Source organism: Oryzias melastigma, linkage group LG15 (assembly GCF_002922805.2).
Source record: "Oryzias melastigma strain HK-1 linkage group LG15, ASM292280v2, whole genome shotgun sequence".
NCBI lineage: Eukaryota > Metazoa > Chordata > Actinopteri > Beloniformes > Adrianichthyidae > Oryzias > Oryzias melastigma.
The window spans coordinates 1,468,773-1,487,294 of record NC_050526.1 but is presented as its reverse complement, the minus strand read 5'-3'; the positions used below and the strand labels follow the sequence as shown (position 1 = coordinate 1,487,294).

The 18,522-nt window shown below is 41.3% G+C and overlaps 1 protein-coding gene across 1 annotated transcript; it reads left to right on the top strand.

The window, feature by feature from the left end:
* Positions 1-1,352: 1,352 nt before the first annotated feature.
* On the top strand, positions 1,353-17,359 carry LOC112138739 (bifunctional heparan sulfate N-deacetylase/N-sulfotransferase 2). The gene is made up of 14 exons (XM_024261369.2): positions 1,353-1,829; positions 4,314-5,838; positions 8,039-8,126; positions 8,194-8,348; positions 9,170-9,355; positions 10,723-10,851; positions 11,220-11,402; positions 11,485-11,581; positions 11,675-11,798; positions 13,185-13,359; positions 13,433-13,603; positions 13,813-13,922; positions 14,715-14,817; positions 16,399-17,359. The coding sequence occupies exons 2-14, from the start codon at positions 4,768-4,770 to the stop codon at positions 16,522-16,524; spliced, it is 2,718 nt and encodes a 905-aa protein (XP_024117137.1). The 5' UTR covers positions 1,353-1,829; positions 4,314-4,767; the 3' UTR covers positions 16,525-17,359.
* Positions 17,360-18,522: the final 1,163 nt, after the last annotated feature.

Genomic DNA, 18,522 nt, shown 5'->3' with positions numbered 1-18,522 from the left:
AACCCAGGTATTACCGTTGAACATACATGGATTTTTAGACTGATATTTTAAGACTGATATTTTCCCAAAATGCAACATTTTCTTGCACTTACTACATATATTTTTTTATTTAACCATTATTTAACCAGGAAAAAATCCCACTGAGATCCACTGATCTGTTTTTAAGAGAGTCCTGGTCAAGAGGCAAAAATTACACACACCCAAGATATGATCAACAAGGTGTTAGTCAATAATTATGAGTCACCACAGCTAACCATCCACATCTGTCTAATCCTCTGCTCCACGTCCTCCTCACTCACACTAATTACACTCATGTCCTCCTCAGTGTGTCCAAACCATCTCAATCTTCCCTGCATTGATCCTCTAATCATCTACCATGATCTTCTTCTGATGCCATTCCTGGTCTTATCCATCCTGGTCACTCCCAAAGAGAACTTCAACATCTCCAGCTCTGCTACCAGCCTAAATGTTCTTCATTTACAAACACATACTGTCTTCCTGCAGCCAACCCTTTTTCCTCTGCTTTCCAGAATAAATCTCCACCTCCTTCAGATGTTCCTCCTCAGGCTCTCACTACAGATCACAATGTCATCTGCAAACATCATAGTCCATATAGATGTGGACATGCAATTTTTTTGTACGGGAGATCATAATTACACTTTTTAGTGCGTTATATTTTATATCATGTTCTTCACTGTACTCAGAATACACATTAAGAAGCTGCTGGACTTCAGCTAAAGACCACCAAATCATCAGCAAACATCAGATGATTTAGCTCAGGACCTCCAACCATGAGGCCAGTTCTACACCAGGCTAACTGTTTAGACAGATGATTCATATAAAAATGAAACAAAGAAGGATATAAAATACTTCCTGTCAGACTCCATTACAAATTTGGAAAGATGCAGACAAGCGGTTATCCCATTTTACCTGCATAGTTTGGTGAGACTCCAAAAGGACCTGCCTCAAAACTATTGAAGAAAAACCCTCAATATCTGTCAAATATCCAATATTCAACCAACTTCACCACAGTTTTAGATTTGACCATTTGAGTGAGAAGGTTTGGGCCCCCCTGCTCTATAGAGTTTGGTAGAGAGGGTTTATGGTTATTGACAACTTTTCTTGCCAAAAACTCTGGTATTATTACAAAGGATGTTTTTAGCCATGGAATCAGCCCTTGATTTGCTTGTTCTTGTAAAAAAATATTTGTAATTCTGCCCAAAGTCAGACCCCGTCTGGGCCTGAATGTCCAGCATCCCGGCCGGGCTTCATCCACGAGAGAGCTCCAAACATGATCCATTCCACACTGATCAACTTTAAATAGCTTCATCGAAGGAGGGGGTGGGGCTGCGTTGAAGGGGGCGGGGCTCCATCACAGCCAAGATGGCCGTCTAAGTAATGACGCCAGAACTTTACGTAGGATTCTGGTTCCGGAGTTCCACGTCCTCTGCTGCCAGCCAGGGGGTTTGCGGTTCGGATCTCATAGAATAATCCCGGTTCTTGGCTCCGGGTTCGGATCCGAGCTCACAGGGCCCGCGGGTCCTCGGGCGGCTCCTGCACCCCGTTGGCTAGCTCTGGTTCCGCCAGCTCCTCTGGACCGGACATTCCCGGAAAGCCATCTACATTTGGATGCATGAGTTCTACCGTCTCATGCTGAGCAGAACCTTCCAGAAGGGTTCGAGGAGCCGGTTCGTACTTGATGCTCAGAGAGCCGCAGTTCCGGGTCGGCGCTAGCTGTGCTAGGAAACTAGCCGTGGATTCGGGGGACACCGAGCTGACCGACCCAACTGGAGCTACGCGATGTTCGGGCATGTTCTGAGTTCGGTTCGGTAAGTTTAAGCTGGTTTTGGACCAGAAGTTCTACAGCTTAGGGTCGAGCGCTTTAGAACTTGCAGCTGAAAAGTTGAGGTGACTGGAGTAGAATCGTGGTTCTGCCAGGCCTTAGCCGGTTCATTAGCGGTTCCGTTCAATCCAAACAGAAATCAAAGTGATGCCAGCCCGAACCTCAGCACATCAGGATGGATGGAGACTGTTTTCATGTCTGTGTATGCATTTATTCTGCTCAGAGCCTCGTGTCTTCTCTGTCTGAACCTGATTCAATCATTTCAACAGCATCTGATAGTCAAAATAATCAATAATATGCAGTTTTAGTCGATGGTTTTTCAATTAGATTGGAAATCAAAGCAAGAATAATGCAAAAGACACCTCAGTTATTAGGGATTACATTGATTGGAAAATGCTCATTCCTTCACCGGGTAATTCATCATATTATTACTATTAAATAAGCATATTAGTTCTTTTGTATATGGAATAATACGATTGTCAGGAGAAGTTCAACGGATGGTGATCATAGTATTAGTTAGGGCTGGGTTAATAAAACCGATTTAACCTTAATTGATCAATAATGGATTCATAAAAGATAGATCGATTTAGCCCATAAAGCTAACGTCTTCTAGCTTGATGCTGACATTAAATTGAATTTCCCATAGGACGGCTAATGCTAACGCTCAGTCAACCTAAACATACATTACTGACTAAATGATCATTTTTATAAACTCACACACATGAATTTTACAAACTCTTTGAAGAAAATATAATTTTTCCCTCATACTTTCTTCTTCTTCTGGAATAAAGTGTAATGCTGTAATACGATCACCACCTAGTGGTCAAACTGAAACGTCCTCCAGGAGAAGCAGAACAATGTTTCCAATGTTAATGATCTGAACATTTTAGTTAGAACTTCTCCTTTAGAGAATCCATGTAACACTGGATGATATTAACAATCTCATTATTTCACTGATACATTTACAGTATGTGAACTGGATCAGATTAATATGAATATATTCAAATAATATAGTAGATTATTACCGTATTTTCCAGAGTATAAGTCGCGTTTTTTTTTAATTATTTTTTTTTTATTGTTTAGCCAGGGGTGCAACTTATACTGAGGAGGGACTTATTTGTGCTTTTTCGTTTTTTAAGACATAAATAGGTTGATATATGTGCTATGTTCCCCGTAAACATTGGTCATCTTTTAGTGGTTGTTTCCTCTAACAACCACTGCATCTGAGTACAAGTGTTTGCTACTTGCTACTGGAAGCGGTAGAAGTGTCATCCAAAAAAAAAAAAACCATGGAAAATAATCTGATTGTTTTCCTCTTAAACTTTGATATTTTTCTTATACAGATCAAAAGATTAACATTCTTAAGAAAAATTGTTCTGTCTCATTTATCAAACCACAATCAGTCCACAACTGTGTATGTGGTTTGATAAATGAAAGTTACAAAAAAAAAAATGGTATTCATGTATTTATTTTTTTAATTTTTTTTAACAATGCTCGGCGGATTTGTTCTGAAACATCCGATTTTTTTATCAAAAGTGTGACTTATACTCCGGAGCAACTTGTATATGGTTTTCTTTTTGATTTGACATGTTTTGTTCTTTCAACTAATTATCTGGTAACTACTACACTTGTACTCCGGAAAATACGGAAGTGTATTTCTAAACAAATGTGTATAAATGTGTAAATTCAAAATTGAAATGAATTGAAGAATCGGGAAAAAAATCTGAATTGAATCGTTTCTGGAAATGATAATCGCGACCCAGCTGTAGTATTAGTATTTTTTGTAGTTGGTACTGGTAATGTTAGTGAATTAGAGATGGGGCTGAGAGTAATCCTGATCATCTGATTGTGATGGTAGAGATGAATGTTATTTTAGCCTGGCTTATGCTCTGCTCTCAGCATCATCCTCTGTTTTCATTGTTGCCAATAGCATCAGTCTTTCCAGCGCTGTAATGACTGGCTCATTTGTTGTAATTCTTTTGAATTCAATTTGTATTTATCAAACATTTCTTTTTAGAAAAATGTGTTTAGTTTTTTTAAAAAACACAGGAAAGATCTACAAGGTTACTTCTTGCTCTACGAGAGGCAAAGTTCTGCAATGAGTTAGGATCCCCACATTTCATTCCCACTGTAGACACAATTAATCAATCGTATTGGTATTAAGTTTAACAGACTGTAACACTGTGGGGTTTGATCCAAAAAGTTGACTTTTAAATCAGCTGCTGTGTGATTTGCTAAGACAGATGAGAGTTTATGTCAAAAGGCCAAAATCTAAATGTGTGAAACAAGTCTGTTGACAAAAAAATAGAAGAATATTGTCCCACTATCACTGTTTGAGTGGCACATATGCAGAGATGAGGGGATCATTGTATTTACCAATACAATGAACAATATTCCTGTAAAATGTTTGTGTGGGTGAGTTTGTCATTGATAAGCTTAAAAAACTGATCTTCTCATCTTCTCTTTTTAGGTCACTTTTGCCCTTTTTCTGTCTTCACCCCTGAAGTGTCCATTTTGTCCTGGTGGGCTGTCTAAGGGGGTGGGGGTGGGGGGGTAGGACCACCAGCACTGGCCTTCCTGCCCCAGTGGCCTCCTGGGACATGGACAACAACACATAAGGACATCTCTGCAGCTCCAACAACAGAGAAGGGGCTCTGCGTCCGGCCACTGAATTTGGCTGTTGTTGGACCTGTTGTTGGACCTGACGGAACCAGAACTGAAGTGGGTAATGGGTGCTGCCTGCCATGGTGACCTGATGTAAATGGCTGTCCATTGGCACAGCTCAAAGCCCATATTTGCTGCTTGTTCCTCATCCCCAGCTCTTTTCCTCCATCAAAGTTTGACCTCAACCCTACTTTCCTGCTTTTTGAATTTCTGCTGCTCTCTGAACTGTCCTGCCCTCCCCCTCCACCCCCTGTTCCATCATGGTTGGTGCTGGACTAGCTGTTTGCAAGCTAACGCGAGGCGTTCGTCATCTGGAGCTGCACCGCCTCATCCTGGCTCTTATTATCTTCTGCTTGCTGTCCATGGCCTTTCTTGCCTACTACGTCTCCAACAATCCTAAAATCAAAGAGCCCCCTCCCCTGCCCTTCAGTGATTGTGGTGAAGGGGGTGGGATGTCACCCAGAGGGAGCACTGGGTCTGTTAGAGGAGGTGCAAGTGGCCAGAATGTGCCCCTGTACCCTTCTATTTACCCCGTACCACGTCGACCGAAGGACGTGGACGGTTTAAGGACTGAGCCGGTCGTCCTCGTGTTCGTAGAGAGCATCTACTCCCAGCTAGGCCAGGAGATTGTAGCCACATTAGAATCAAGTCGTTTCCGGTATCGCACAGAGATTGCCCCAGGTAAGGGTGACATGCCCTCTCTGACAGCACAGCACCGCGGGCGCTATGTGCTGATCATCTATGAAAATGTCTTGAAGTATGTCAACCTTGACGTTTGGAACAGGGACTTGCTGGACAAGTACTGCACTGAGTATGGCATAGGTATCATTGGCTTCTATAAAGCCAATGAAAATTCTCTTCTCAGCGCACAGCTCAAAGGGTTTCCCCTCTTCCTGCACTCGCACTTGGGACTGAGGGACTACCGCATTAATCCAAGTGCTCCTCTGCTCTACATAACCAAGCCCAACCAGGTGGAGCAGGGCCCTCTGCCTGGAGATGACTGGACAGTGTTCCAATCCAACCACTCCACATACGAGCCTGTGCTTCTGGCCACTTCCAAGTCCTCTGAGGCTCTGGTACATTTTGGATCGAGCCCTCTGCAGACCCTCCATGCCACGGTAGTCCAAGACTTGGGCTTTCTGGATGGCATTCAGAGAGTTCTGTTTGGAAATAATCTCAACTACTGGCTTCATAAGCTAATCTTTGTGGACGCCATCGCCTACCTGACAGGGAGGAGACTGTGCCTGTCTCTAGACCGTCACATCCTGGTGGATGTGGATGACATCTTTGTTGGGAAGGAGGGAACGCGCATGAAGGTGTCTGATGTGGAGGTGGGTGAACTCTGAGGGCTACAGCTGAAACGGATCCATTGACACTATGAGTTTCATTTGAATTCGTGGATAAAGTCACTTTAGGTACTGTAGTTTTGGAACTAATTCACGTATTAAGACAGTATTTATTGTAGTGATATTCATGTTAGCAGGTTAACCACGAATATGAGCAGATTTTCATGCCAAATTTTCCCACTAAGGTTTCACCCTATTTCTGACTTTAAAGGGTAACCAAACCCCAAATGAACTTTTTTGTCTGTTGACCTCTATAAATCGGGCTTTAATAGTGGTCCTTACCATTTTTTTTTGACAAGTTAGAATATATTTGTTTAACTATTGAAAATATAGTAAACAAAATGCCTGTGTGCTGCCCCCTACAGGTGAAATGATATATTACAGTTGCATTTTGTGATTGGTCAAACCATTTAACTCCCATGTCATGATCTACAGCTCCAGTAATAGGTGTGTTTGAGATAACTTGCACCTCGCGTGGGTCGTCGGCGAGAGCAGGCGAGGGCGGGGGGGGGAAGGGCCTGATATGAAGGCTGACAGCGATACTCAACGAGAACAGGAAGTTGGGGTTTTCCTTAACATTCAGTTGAATTTTAATACGTCTCTCCCACTTAATATGAACTTTACTTTTATGTTTTTATAATAATTTTCAACATATGTCTGCAAACAACTGATGAAAAATAGCCACTTGGTTAATTTAATGTCCTCTTTCCCAGAGAAATAAATAAAACTGAAATTAAAGTTAACTTTTAAATGCAACAATAACACATAAACCCACAGATTATTTGAAATCTTGTTCATTTTCTCATCAATGATTCACTACTTTCCAGAAAGAGTTACAAAATGCGCAGATTTCCTTCAGCGCCAGTCATTTCTAATTAGAATCACATCAAAGTACAAGAACTGCCAGGACACCGTTTCCCACAATGCACTGTTTTGTAGTCATTTGGCTGCTTGAAGTCGGCGCAGCGCCAGATTTCCAGGTGCGCGCGCCTCTTTGTCGCAATATTGTCATGATGATTGACAAGTGATGTCTGAGTCAAAACTACCCAACATGCACCACAATCCAGGCAAACTGCGCAGCCCTGCATCCGCCTGCATGATCTCAAAAGTCAACCTAAAGTCAACAGTCCAGCCCCCAAGCCCCACCCCTCTGATTGGATTTTCACAGTTTGGCTGTGGGCGGAGTCGGTCTCCAACTTCCCTGTTTGGTTATCCTTTAACTACATTCTGATTTTGCTTTAGAAAAGTTGAACTGCAGAGTTCATGTAATCTGAGTACAAGAAGGGTCGAGGGGTCAACATTTCAGTCTGTTGAACAGTTCTGTCAATAAACAGATGTTCCACAGTATGCTCCTGCGGAACATTCCTTCTGGAACTGGAAGATTTTAAAAGCAGCTTTTGGTCATCAGGAGGAAGATGTGAACATTCTGGAGGATGATGACAAACTTTAAACATAATGTGATCTTTGTGCCACCACATTGCAAGCAAAAGTTACAGATTTGAGATAACAAATTTTCAAATTTCAAACACAATGCGACCAGCAAGTTTAAAATGTCTGCAGCAGTAAAAACATCTCGGCGTCGTCTCCGTGCAGCCGGAGGTTTAGCTAGTTTTATGATTAAAATGTTCAAAAATTAAGAGAAAGTTGCATTTTTCACATTTTTTTTGCTTTGGACAAAAGTAAACATGAGTTCTTAAAAATAAGTCACTGTGAAAATAAACAATATAAAGTTAAAAATAACATTTCTTCTGCCTATAAATGAAGTACTTTGGTAAACCAGCATTATTTTCCTCACTGCTGCTGTGAAATAATATTTTAAACACACTGGTCGCTACACTAACAGGAATAAATCCAGAACCCTGTTGTATTTGTGTGGCTGTATTTCTCCTTCTAAATACTATGTATTTACATTTGAAAATTTTAAAGTTTTATTCTCAACATTTTATATTTTGTTTGGAATTTAGAAAATTTTGATCTCAAATCTGCAACTTTTGGTTACAATATGGTGACACAAAAATCCCTTCATATCTAAATGTCTATATTTTTATAGATAGTCTCTTAAGGAATAAAGCTGCTCTATCTTAGTGGTAAAACAGTTTTTCTTCAGTGTTTTGAAGTTGAGTTGAACTGAGCGTTTTTGTTTTTTGTTTAGATCTCAAAATGAACTAGTGTCTGTCTTTTACAGGCGCTGTTAAACACTCAGAACAAACTTAGAGCCCTGGTTCCTAATTTCACCTTCAACTTGGGGTTTTCTGGAAAGTTCTATCACACAGGTATGAAGCAGGAACATTGTCATCTGCAAATGTTGGGGTTTGTTTTGAGCCGGCTGTCTGGGTTCAGGCACAGACGAGGAGGATCGAGGCGATGACATGCTGCTGCAGCATCGCATGGACTTCTGGTGGTTTCCTCACATGTGGAGCCACATGCAGCCCCACCTCTTTCACAATGTCAGCGTGCTGGCCGAGCAGATGAGGCTCAACAAACTCTTTGCTCAGGTTAGTGTGGTGGGAAGTCGGGGTCCGCTTCAGGATCAGGAATGTGTTTGGGCCTGGCTGCTTCAGCTTCATCCTACCAGAGAAGACATCAGAATTTGTCAACTCGTTAAAGTCCCACTCCAACTCAATTTTAATCTATTGGAAATCCTTCCCAGTGGTTTTTATTCATGAATGTGTGAAAATCAAAAAGCCTGTATCGTTTAAGAGAGTTTTTGCAGAGCAGCAAGAGCTCATCAGAAATTCACCTCTGGGTTGACTGATGTAGCCCTACCTTGATATCCCAGCATGCCTTTGTTCACACTCTCTCCTGCTAGCTTACAGCTCCTCACAACCTCAAGCTAACATGCAGGATCGGAGCTATGCAGGTTTGATCCAGATTCCAGCTCAGACCAGGGAAATGAAGACGTTCATGGATCTCTGTGTCTGCAGGTGGAGGGTTAGAATTGGAGCAGGGAGACTTTGGCCCGCCCGTCATGGGTTTTTATCTGCTTCTGATCCATCATGATTTGAATAAAGAATTCAAAGAAACCAAGTTTTAATCTTAAATCCTTTTCTCTATGTGCTCTACCACGACAGAAAGAACATGTTAAAAACTGTATTTTCATTGGAGTGGTCTTTAGATGTTTCTTCACATGAAGTACCTGTAAAACAGTTGGGAGACGTTCTAGCTGGTTTCCATGAAGATCACAAGCAGAGTTTCTGGGTTCTGTGCTGTCAAAGGAGAAAACTTCAATGAATGACACATGAAAGCATCTGTACAAATGTGACCTCCCCTCTTACAACTGTCCTCTTCATCTGTGCTCCCCCCCTTTCTGAACCAGGAGCACGGCATCCCCACAGACATGGGGTATGCCGTTTCCCCTCACCACTCGGGGGTCTATCCCGTCCACAGTCAGCTGTACGAGGCCTGGAAGTCTGTGTGGGGGATCAGGGTGACCAGCACAGAGGAGTATCCCCATCTGAGGCCGGCCCGTTACCGCCGAGGCTTCATCCACAACGGGATCCAGGTCACACCTCCACCTTTGATGATGGCTAAAGTTTTAGTAACGCTGACGGCATGTCTTTACTTTAAAGAGGCCGTACCAGGATTCTCTTCAGGCTTTCAGAGTAAACTACATCCATAAATATGATCAAATATTACCTTTGGAACACAAAAAACAAAGTATTTATGAAATATGAGTCATTTTTGTGGAGTGTTTTAATACCCAGAAGTAAAACAACTTGATCTTTGAGGCTCCGCCTTTCGCTTCTTGTCAGTCACGCCCATTTCATGGCTATTTTGGAGTTTAGCTAAAATTTCAGCTGCATGCTAGCTGTTTTGGCTAACCTAATTTTTTTTGTTTGCTTTTTAGGCTAATTTGGCATTTAACTAACATTTTAGCCGACTATCAGCTTCAGTATTTTCAGCTATCAGCTTCAGTATTTTCAGCTATCAGCTTCAGTATTTTCAGCTATTAATTTCAGCATCTTCAGCTATCAGCACTATCATCTTCAGTGGCCAAATTTAGCTTACAGCATTCACACTAGCATTATCACAGGTAATTCTATATATCTATATGCTAGTTCATAATTATGTTAAAAAGTTACATTTTTAAAGTTTTAACAATGTAGTTTTAGAGTGTTCAATAAATGTTTATCCTGTTCGGTCCTGTTAGGTGTGTTTTGGATTTTGGCCCCCTGTGTGATTGAGTTTGACTTAAAACCTCTAAAAGTAGAATTTTCATGGTATGGCTTCTTTAAAGGAGTCCTAGTGAAAACTACAAATACAGCTTGAAATACGGATCCACAGCAAACTGAGGGTGAATTTTATTGCGACGATGTTTTTGATATTTCTCATCAATTTTCTGACTGCATTGTTTCCATCAGTCTGCTCTTCATCTTCAGATCCGTGTTCTCGGGTCTGTAAGCCCTGTTTGGGTTTTCAGCTTCAAAATGTTTCTGCTCTGAAATAAAAATCCAGAACCAGTTTTTGCATTTGGGTTTCAGATGATATTTTTGCCACCCAAATGAAAATACCTTTTTTTCCTTTATGTTGAACTTGTGTTGTACAGTTTCCATCATTTTTGTACTGTCTTTCATCCATACATTTTATTGTAATTCACCAGTTTTTATAATAAAAAACAACTAGAGGTATATGCTGATGTTTCTGAGCTGTTTGTTTATAAATGAACGTAGTTATCAAAATATTACCAGAAAAAATCCTATAAAATGCAAAAAGAACAGAAAGTCTTGTAAGTCCAAGACTTACAAGACTTTCTGTTCTTGAACTTAAGCAGAAATGGATCAAAAGTTTACCAGTCGCTCCAAAATGCTTTTCTTAAACTTTCTCTTCTCTTCAAGCTAACTCTGAAATGATGAGTCCTCTTCTCTTCAGGTGCTGCCGAGGCAGACATGTGGTCTGTTCACCCACACCATCTTCTACAATGAATACCCTGGAGGCTCCAAGGAGCTGGACAAGAGCATCAGAGGAGGAGAGCTCTTCCTCACCGTTCTGTTAAACCCCGTAAGAAAGAAGCTGTTTGTAGAAGTTAGTCTACATCTAAAATAGGAACTTTCCACCTGCAAATTTTCAGGTAGTTCTCATGTTTAGTTTCTATGGTGACAGCCTCACCTTAGCCCCTCCCCCTGATTCTCTATGACTAACAGAGGCTGCTCGCTGACCCTTTTGCTTTTTCTCAGAAAAGAACAACCAAAGCAATTTCATGTTTGTACAAAAACTTTTTGTCTTTTGGGGGAAAACTGAAGACTGATATGTTTAACAGTGACAGTCTGTTTGATTATGACTCAGTGATGTACTGATCAAATGAGAAGCTGCTGAAGTCGAGGTGAAGAATGAGGTGCAGCCGTACTCTCTGTGCTCCCTTTATGCAGATCAGCATCTTCATGACTCACCTGTCCAACTACGGGAACGACCGGCTAGGACTTTACACCTTTGAGTCTTTGGTCAAGTTTGTCCAGTGTTGGACCAACCTCAGACTGCAGACACTACCCCCTGTCCAACTCGCTGAAAAATACTTCCAGACCTTTCCAGAAGAGAGAGAGCCTCTCTGGCAGGTGAGGGAGTGAAAGGAGAGACTGTGTGTCACCTTAGTCAACACCTTCTTATTGTCATAAAACATCGGACGCTTCCTTCTAGAACCCTTGTCATGACAAGAGACACAAAGATATTTGGTCTAAAGAGAAGACATGTGACCGCCTTCCCAAGTTCCTCATTGTTGGCCCACAGAAAACAGGTACCCCCCCCCCCCCTTGTTGCTCCATTTCCAGCATTCCTCCTTTTGTCAAAGTATCTATCTGCTAGTGTAAACTGCTGCCCTTCCTTTCAGGCACAGCTGCTCTGCACTCCTTCCTGAGCCTCCACCCAGCAATCACCAGCTCCTTCCTCAGCCCCACCACCTTTGAGGAGATCCAGTTCTTCAGCGGACCCAACTACAACAATGGAATTGACTGGTAAAGTTGAAGCCACCACAGATCTCTGGATCATCTATTGTAAGACAAATTAGTGAATCAGAACTCAGTAACTGCAGCAGTGACATCATTATTCATGGATGAAGAGGAGAGCAGACAGAACTCTGCTGGCTGCATCATTTTTAGTTTTTTATTCAACCTTTATGTTACCAGGAAATCTCATTGAGATTAGATCTCTTTTTCAAGGGACACCTGGAACCCCTTCTTCCTGTGGTCTTATCATTCTCCAGCTCACAGACTCCAGAATCCAACTCAAACTCCTGCTGTTTACTTTTAAGGCCCTCCACAAGCTGGCTCCTCTTTATCTTTCTGACCTTCTCTCTTTCTCTGTGGTTCTCTTTGTTTGTCCAGTTCTCAGGGTGTTACCTTCAGCTGCTCGGCTCCCAAACACCCGACCTCTGTAACATCGTAGCTTCGACTCTGAACAAGCTTTCAAATCTGAGCTTAGAACTCTCCTCCTCAAATCTGGATTCTCACTTCGTTTTCCCTGTTGTTTCTCTGCCAGCCTGTATTTGTTTTTGTATGTTTTAGTGATTTTATGAGCTTTTCCTTTTATGTGCAGTGTCCCTGAGTTTTTTGAAAGCTGCTTTTAAATTAAATGGATTATTATTATTGAAGGACAGGGTTTAAGAGGAGACATGAGCCATTATTCCCCATCCAAAAGTTGTGTGTTCTCCTTGGAATTGCGGACAGTCAGTAAAGTCACTAACTCTAAACTTCTAAAACTACATTTTTAAAACTTTAAAACGGTAACTTTTTAACATAATTATGAACTAGAAGACAATATTACCTGTGATAATGCTAGTGTGAATGCTGTAAGCTGAATTTGGCTCCTGAAGATGTTGAAATTGATAGCTAAAAAAAAAAAAAATAGCCAAAACAGCTAGCATGTAAATATTAGCCTAACTAAAGCCAAAAAACTAAAAATGAAAAAGTCTAAATTAGCCAAAACAGCTAGTATGTAGCTGGAATTTTAGCTGAACCACAAAATAGCCTAAAAACAATCTTAGTAAATGCCAAAATAGTCCATAAAGCTAGAAGAATGCTAATTTTTAAAACTTCAAAACAGTAACTTTTTAACATAATTATGAATAATAAAAATGCAGAAACATTATTTAAGAATAAATCAACTTGAACCTTAAATAACTTTCAGTACTTTACTCTCCATAAAAATATATTTTGTCAAAATTATACAAGTTAGATCCAAGCTCAAGATGACATCGGTTTATTAATAACAGTAAAATCAAATGATCTGGAGGGCCGAATAGAATTATCCGGAGGGCCGGATCCGGCCCCTGGGCCTTGACTTTGACACGTGTGTTTTAGAAGAAAGGGCAGAATGCTGACTGCTTTACCGGTCTTCCACAGGTACATGGACTTCTTTCCATTCCCCTCCAACGTCAGCACAGACTTCATGTTTGAGAAAAGTGCCAACTATTTTGACTCGGAAGCAGCTCCCAGAAGAGCGGCTGCCCTGCTGCCACGAGCCAAAATCCTGTCGGTGCTCATCAACCCGTCAGACCGAGCATACTCCTGGTATCAGGTAAGGACCCGCCCCTCTGCTGCTAAACCAGCCTGCACGTTGTGTCTGATGTGTGTGCATGTGAACTCCTCAGCACCAGAAAGCCCACCAGGACCCTGCCGCCCTCAACAACTCCTTCCACGCGGTGGTGGCTGCAGGTGCATCTGCCCCGCGGCCTGTCCAGAACCTGCAGAGACGCTGCCTCGATCCGGGGGCTTATGCTTCCCACCTTGAGCGCTGGCTGCAGCACTACCAGCCCAGCCAGGTAACCCACTCGTGGTCCAGAACCCCTTCATTGTTACTGTTTTCCACTGAAAGGATGGAAAGATGGTGGAGTGGATCAAATACTGGGGTCTCGTTGAACGTCAGGTAGAATGATCAAAGATGCACCCAGCCTTTGCAGAGTTCCCTTATTGAGTCCAAACCCTGAAATCCTCTGCTCTGGAGCGGTCCGTTTACTGTGCATGTGTACAGGTGCATGTGGTGGACGGTGCCCTGCTGCGCTCCAACCCTGCACTTGTGATGGACGGGATCCAGAGATTTCTTGGTGTCACCCCTATCTTGAACTACACCCAGGCTCTGATGTAGGTAACACACACAACTCATCCAACGTTTTCACTAATACCTCACAGCACAACTGCAGCGAAGCCGAAGAATGTTCAACCTTAAGTTCTTCATGGGGGGCGTAAGAGAAAATACCTGAGAAACACTGGACTAGAGAAAACAATTTTTATTCATTTTCAAATGTCTCTATTAACAGCTCCTCCTTCCTTTCTGAGCTGAGAGCAGCGCGCTCACTGAGATTCTGCTCGCCCATCACTCACTCACGCACACGGAAGTCCTCAATCTCTCACGCGAGGACTTTTTCTGCTCGTGGAGGAGGAAAAAGCGCTCGCGAGGGTCTGATGTGTCCGTGTGGAATGTTTAATGCGTGCGTGCTGATGTCTTATTTTTGCGTGGAGTTTTGACATAAATAAAACTCCATAAGTGTCTCCCATTCATTCTAAGAGAGGCATCTTAGGAACACGCTTTTTGACAAGCGGCAGGCTGTGAATTTGCCACGCAGCGAAAGAGGGGCGAAGCACACAATTCGTGTTCGGTGTGAAAGCCCGCGGGCCACGAGTTTGAGACCCCTGGTCTAAACGTAAACATTTACAGCTTTCCAGAAAGCCACACATAGCCAAGTTTTAAATAATTCTTTTCTGTAATCTTCACAGAAAAAATAATACTAAAACATTTTAAAAACAAGATATATTGCATAACCTGTGATGGATTAATAGCTGAAGGTGCTTAAATTGATAGCTGAAGATGATAGCTAGCTAAAATATTAGCGAAGTGGAAACGAGGCTATGGTGTTGTGTTCACTGTCTTTGCAGATACGATGAAAGCAAAGGCTTCTGGTGTCAGCGAGTGGAAGGAGGTCGGGCCAAATGTCTTGGGAAAAGCAAAGGCAGGAAGTACCCGTACATGAGTTCAGAGGTATGCTGTAGCTGGAACTACCATCACCTCATTTATTAAAGTGAAGAACACCAATCCCAGCATCCTAGACAAAGTCTTTGGCAGTGCTGGGCGATATGACGATGCATATAGAAACGTGTCAATCATGCCATTTCTATCGTTTATATAATGTATAACCTAATTTGATTAGTTATTATGGCAAATATATCATTAAATAGCCTGAAACAATTGCATTGGTGTCGCTTCATCATTGTGTACTCAAAAAAAATTATAAAATAAAGACAAATTAAAAGGAGATTCTTCACAAAGAAACTCCCTCTTGTGGTTTTGCAGCGTAAAGCTGCTCTACGGTCTTTGACTCTCACTCGCGAGTTTTACGACAGACTTTACGTTACTTAACACGAGTGCAAAACAATGGACGCAGAAGAGCTCCAAGTTGTTTCCCTGGAGTAGAAACGGACAGATACAGTGATGCAGACAACTCGAGAAGAACTTTCAGAAAAGAGGAGTATGTTTGTGATATGGTTACATTGTGGATTCAAGAAGAAGACAGTAGTATGTAAATTATGCTAGGAGGCTATTACCGCGCCAATGCTAACACAACAAACCTTCTATCACTCAGGCAAAGTCCACGAAAATGAACATATGAGATCACAACAATAAGCAGCTGTGGAACCGGGCTGTAACAAGTGTCTGAGCACTCGGATTCTCACGATCTGCTCCTGAAAATTAAAGTATGAAAATTTGAGATGTCGAAAGCGCTGATTCATGATCTCTATAAATATATCATAGTGTAGTAAATTATATATTGCTCTAAAATACAGAATAATGTTGAATTTTAATTTATGAACTAAAACAAACCCAAATTAGCTGAGCTACCGTGACCAGAAGTAAACAAATCTTCAAAATAAAGTGTCAGTAAAGCTTCCTGTTTTCAAAATAAAACTACCAAGAGCTTTTTTTTTCCTTCAAAAAATGAGACTGAAGTTCTTCTTACTGACGTAAGTTCTGAAAAGTTAGCTTCAATATCAGAGCTTTAGGTCCAGTGTTTATCTTTTGGTTCTGGTAACTCTTCAACAGTTGACACAAATCCAGCGGAATTTTGTGCAGAAATCTGCTTTTCTACTCAGAAACTGTTGTGCACTTCAAAACATGTTGCTTAACAAAACTTTTTGACAACTTAAAATAGTCAGAAAAGTAAGCTTGGATATATTTTTAGAGAATAACTGAAAATATGTCATGATATATATGATATATATCGTTATTGTGACATAACATTTATATCGTGATATACATGTTTTCCATATCGCCCAGCACTAGTCTTTGGATTAGAAAGCAACTTCCAAGTCATTGTTTCCACTTTGGTTTAATGTACACACTTTTCTGTTGCTTCATCTACAGAACTGTATCTAAATATTTACAGTGTTTACTGTCGTTCCTCAGATCCTTTTCAGGTAAAGTTAAATATCTGCACATAATTGTGGAGTGATCTGTGTTCCTAGACCGAATTTTTCAAAACTGTCCCTCAGAACCATGACTTACACAAACCAGTGATGTCATCAGCGTGAGGTTTGACTCTTCTGACCCGGTTCTGTGTTGCAGTCTCGTGCCTTTCTGACTGAGTATTATCGGAACCACAACAGTGAGCTCCTGCGCCTGCTGAACCGGCTCGGTCGGCCCCTGCCGTCCTGGCTTCGTCAGGAAATGCAGAGCAGCAGCTGGAGCTGAAGCCCTCGGAACCGGAGCTCAGACGCCTGCTGGCCCTGGATCAGTATCAACTCTTAGAACTCAAAGCAACAGCAGAATGCACCAGAATCGGTGCCGTGTTTTCATTTGCCTACCAAGTGCTGTTCCTGTCGGAGGACACGAGGACCGTACAGCACCACCTCTGGATTCCTGCAGGGTCCAGATGGGCCCCACCTAGATCAGCTCCAAGCCACTTCTCATCCCGGCGGCAGAGAAAGATGAGGCTGCTGGACTTCATCATCGTGTTGGTCAGTTTGAACGGCAGAGGGCGGAGCTTCCCGCCTGCACAGACTGGGCGGAGCTTCCCGCCTGCACAGACTCTTTTTCACACTTCATGTTTGGAACCAAGAGACAGATTGAGGTCGAGCTCGCCCTTCAGATGGACTCTAAGGCCAATGGTGTCTGTGTGGTGCTGTTTGTGCTCTTCAAAGTTCATCTGGGTCACAAAGATTCAAGTATGGTTCCCTTCAGTCTGTTGATGGATGTCTGACGGTCCTTCATCATGCTGCACTGAGGAATGACGGCTGGAGGGTCATGGTGAATGTCTTCAGCTGTTTGTCTTTTGGAGTGGTGATATTTTCTGGGTAAAACATGTCATTTTGGCTAAGATGAGATGGAAAGGGACGACCTAAAGTGAATCCTCCTCTTGCTGACCTGGAGTATCACTTTTACAACTGCTGGAGATAAAAAACAAACAAACAACTGTTTAATAGCTGAATGTTTTGTTCTCAAAAATATAAAAATATAGCCATAAAAATTATTTTTTCCTCAAAAACTGAGAAATAAATTCCTCATGCAGTTTTTCTTGCAGCTACTTTTATTATCTCCAAGTGTCAGTGGTTTATTTTCATCTTATTATTCTATTATTCTTGTATTATTTGAGTTTATTCACCTGCCTGCTGCTGTGCAGAGTCAAGGGGATGCTGGAGTTCATCCAGCTAGTGTTGAGTTAAGTCAGGACGACCACACAGTCACATGTTCACACTGAAGGACCATTTCAAACCATTAGCCCATGAAGCATGTTGGAAGATAAGTCACAGGTCTGCAACCTTCAACACCTAAAGAACCATTCTGGTCCATTTCTCTCCAACCAAAACCCAGTAGGAGCTACCAAGTCTTCAGTCACACTTTAGAAAAATAAGATTGTTTTATATTTATGTTTTTGCTACTGAAATGATACATTTAAATAAACTATTCTGTTTTTTTACATTAATAAAATATAAAAATGAAGAGAAAATAGCTTTGAAATAATTTATAACTTTTGACAGAGTTGCATGACTTCCTTTCAAAATAAAAGACATCCTATAGGATCGTGTCAATGCAGTGAATGCAGTAGGAAGTGTAAAGTCATCAATGATTTAAAAAGCTGTTTATTTGACTGTTTTTGGTGCATTTCAGCCACAAATTCATCAATATAACCACCAAGAGCTAAATCAGAGCTAATGAAGTGACTCCTACCATATATTAAAACCATGAGAGACACTTTAAATCCTTGACTTTGTTCAAAAATAGAAAATCTGCTTTATAATCCAGTGGATTATAATTTAATTTATCTTAATTCTGATTGGTTTTTAGGGCTGCCACGATTAGTCGACTAATCGACGACTAATCGACTATTAAAATAGTCGATGACTAATTTAATAGTCGATTAGTCGTTACTTTATATTAAATGGAGTCAGTGTAGTAAAGTTGAAAGTTATAATGGTGTTATGCTAGCTTATTGGACTATTTTGGCATTTATTAAGGTTTTTTAGGCTATTTTGGAGTTTTTATTTCAGCTACATGCTAGCTGTCTTTGCTAACTTAGGCTTTTTTTAGGCTAATTTGGCCTTTAACTCATATTTTAGTTGGCTATCAGCATCTTCAGCCATCGTCACTAGCATCTTTTGCGGCCAAATTCAGCTTACATTTCATCTATAATGATGCTAGTGTGAATATATATATATATATATATATATATATATATATATATATAGTTTT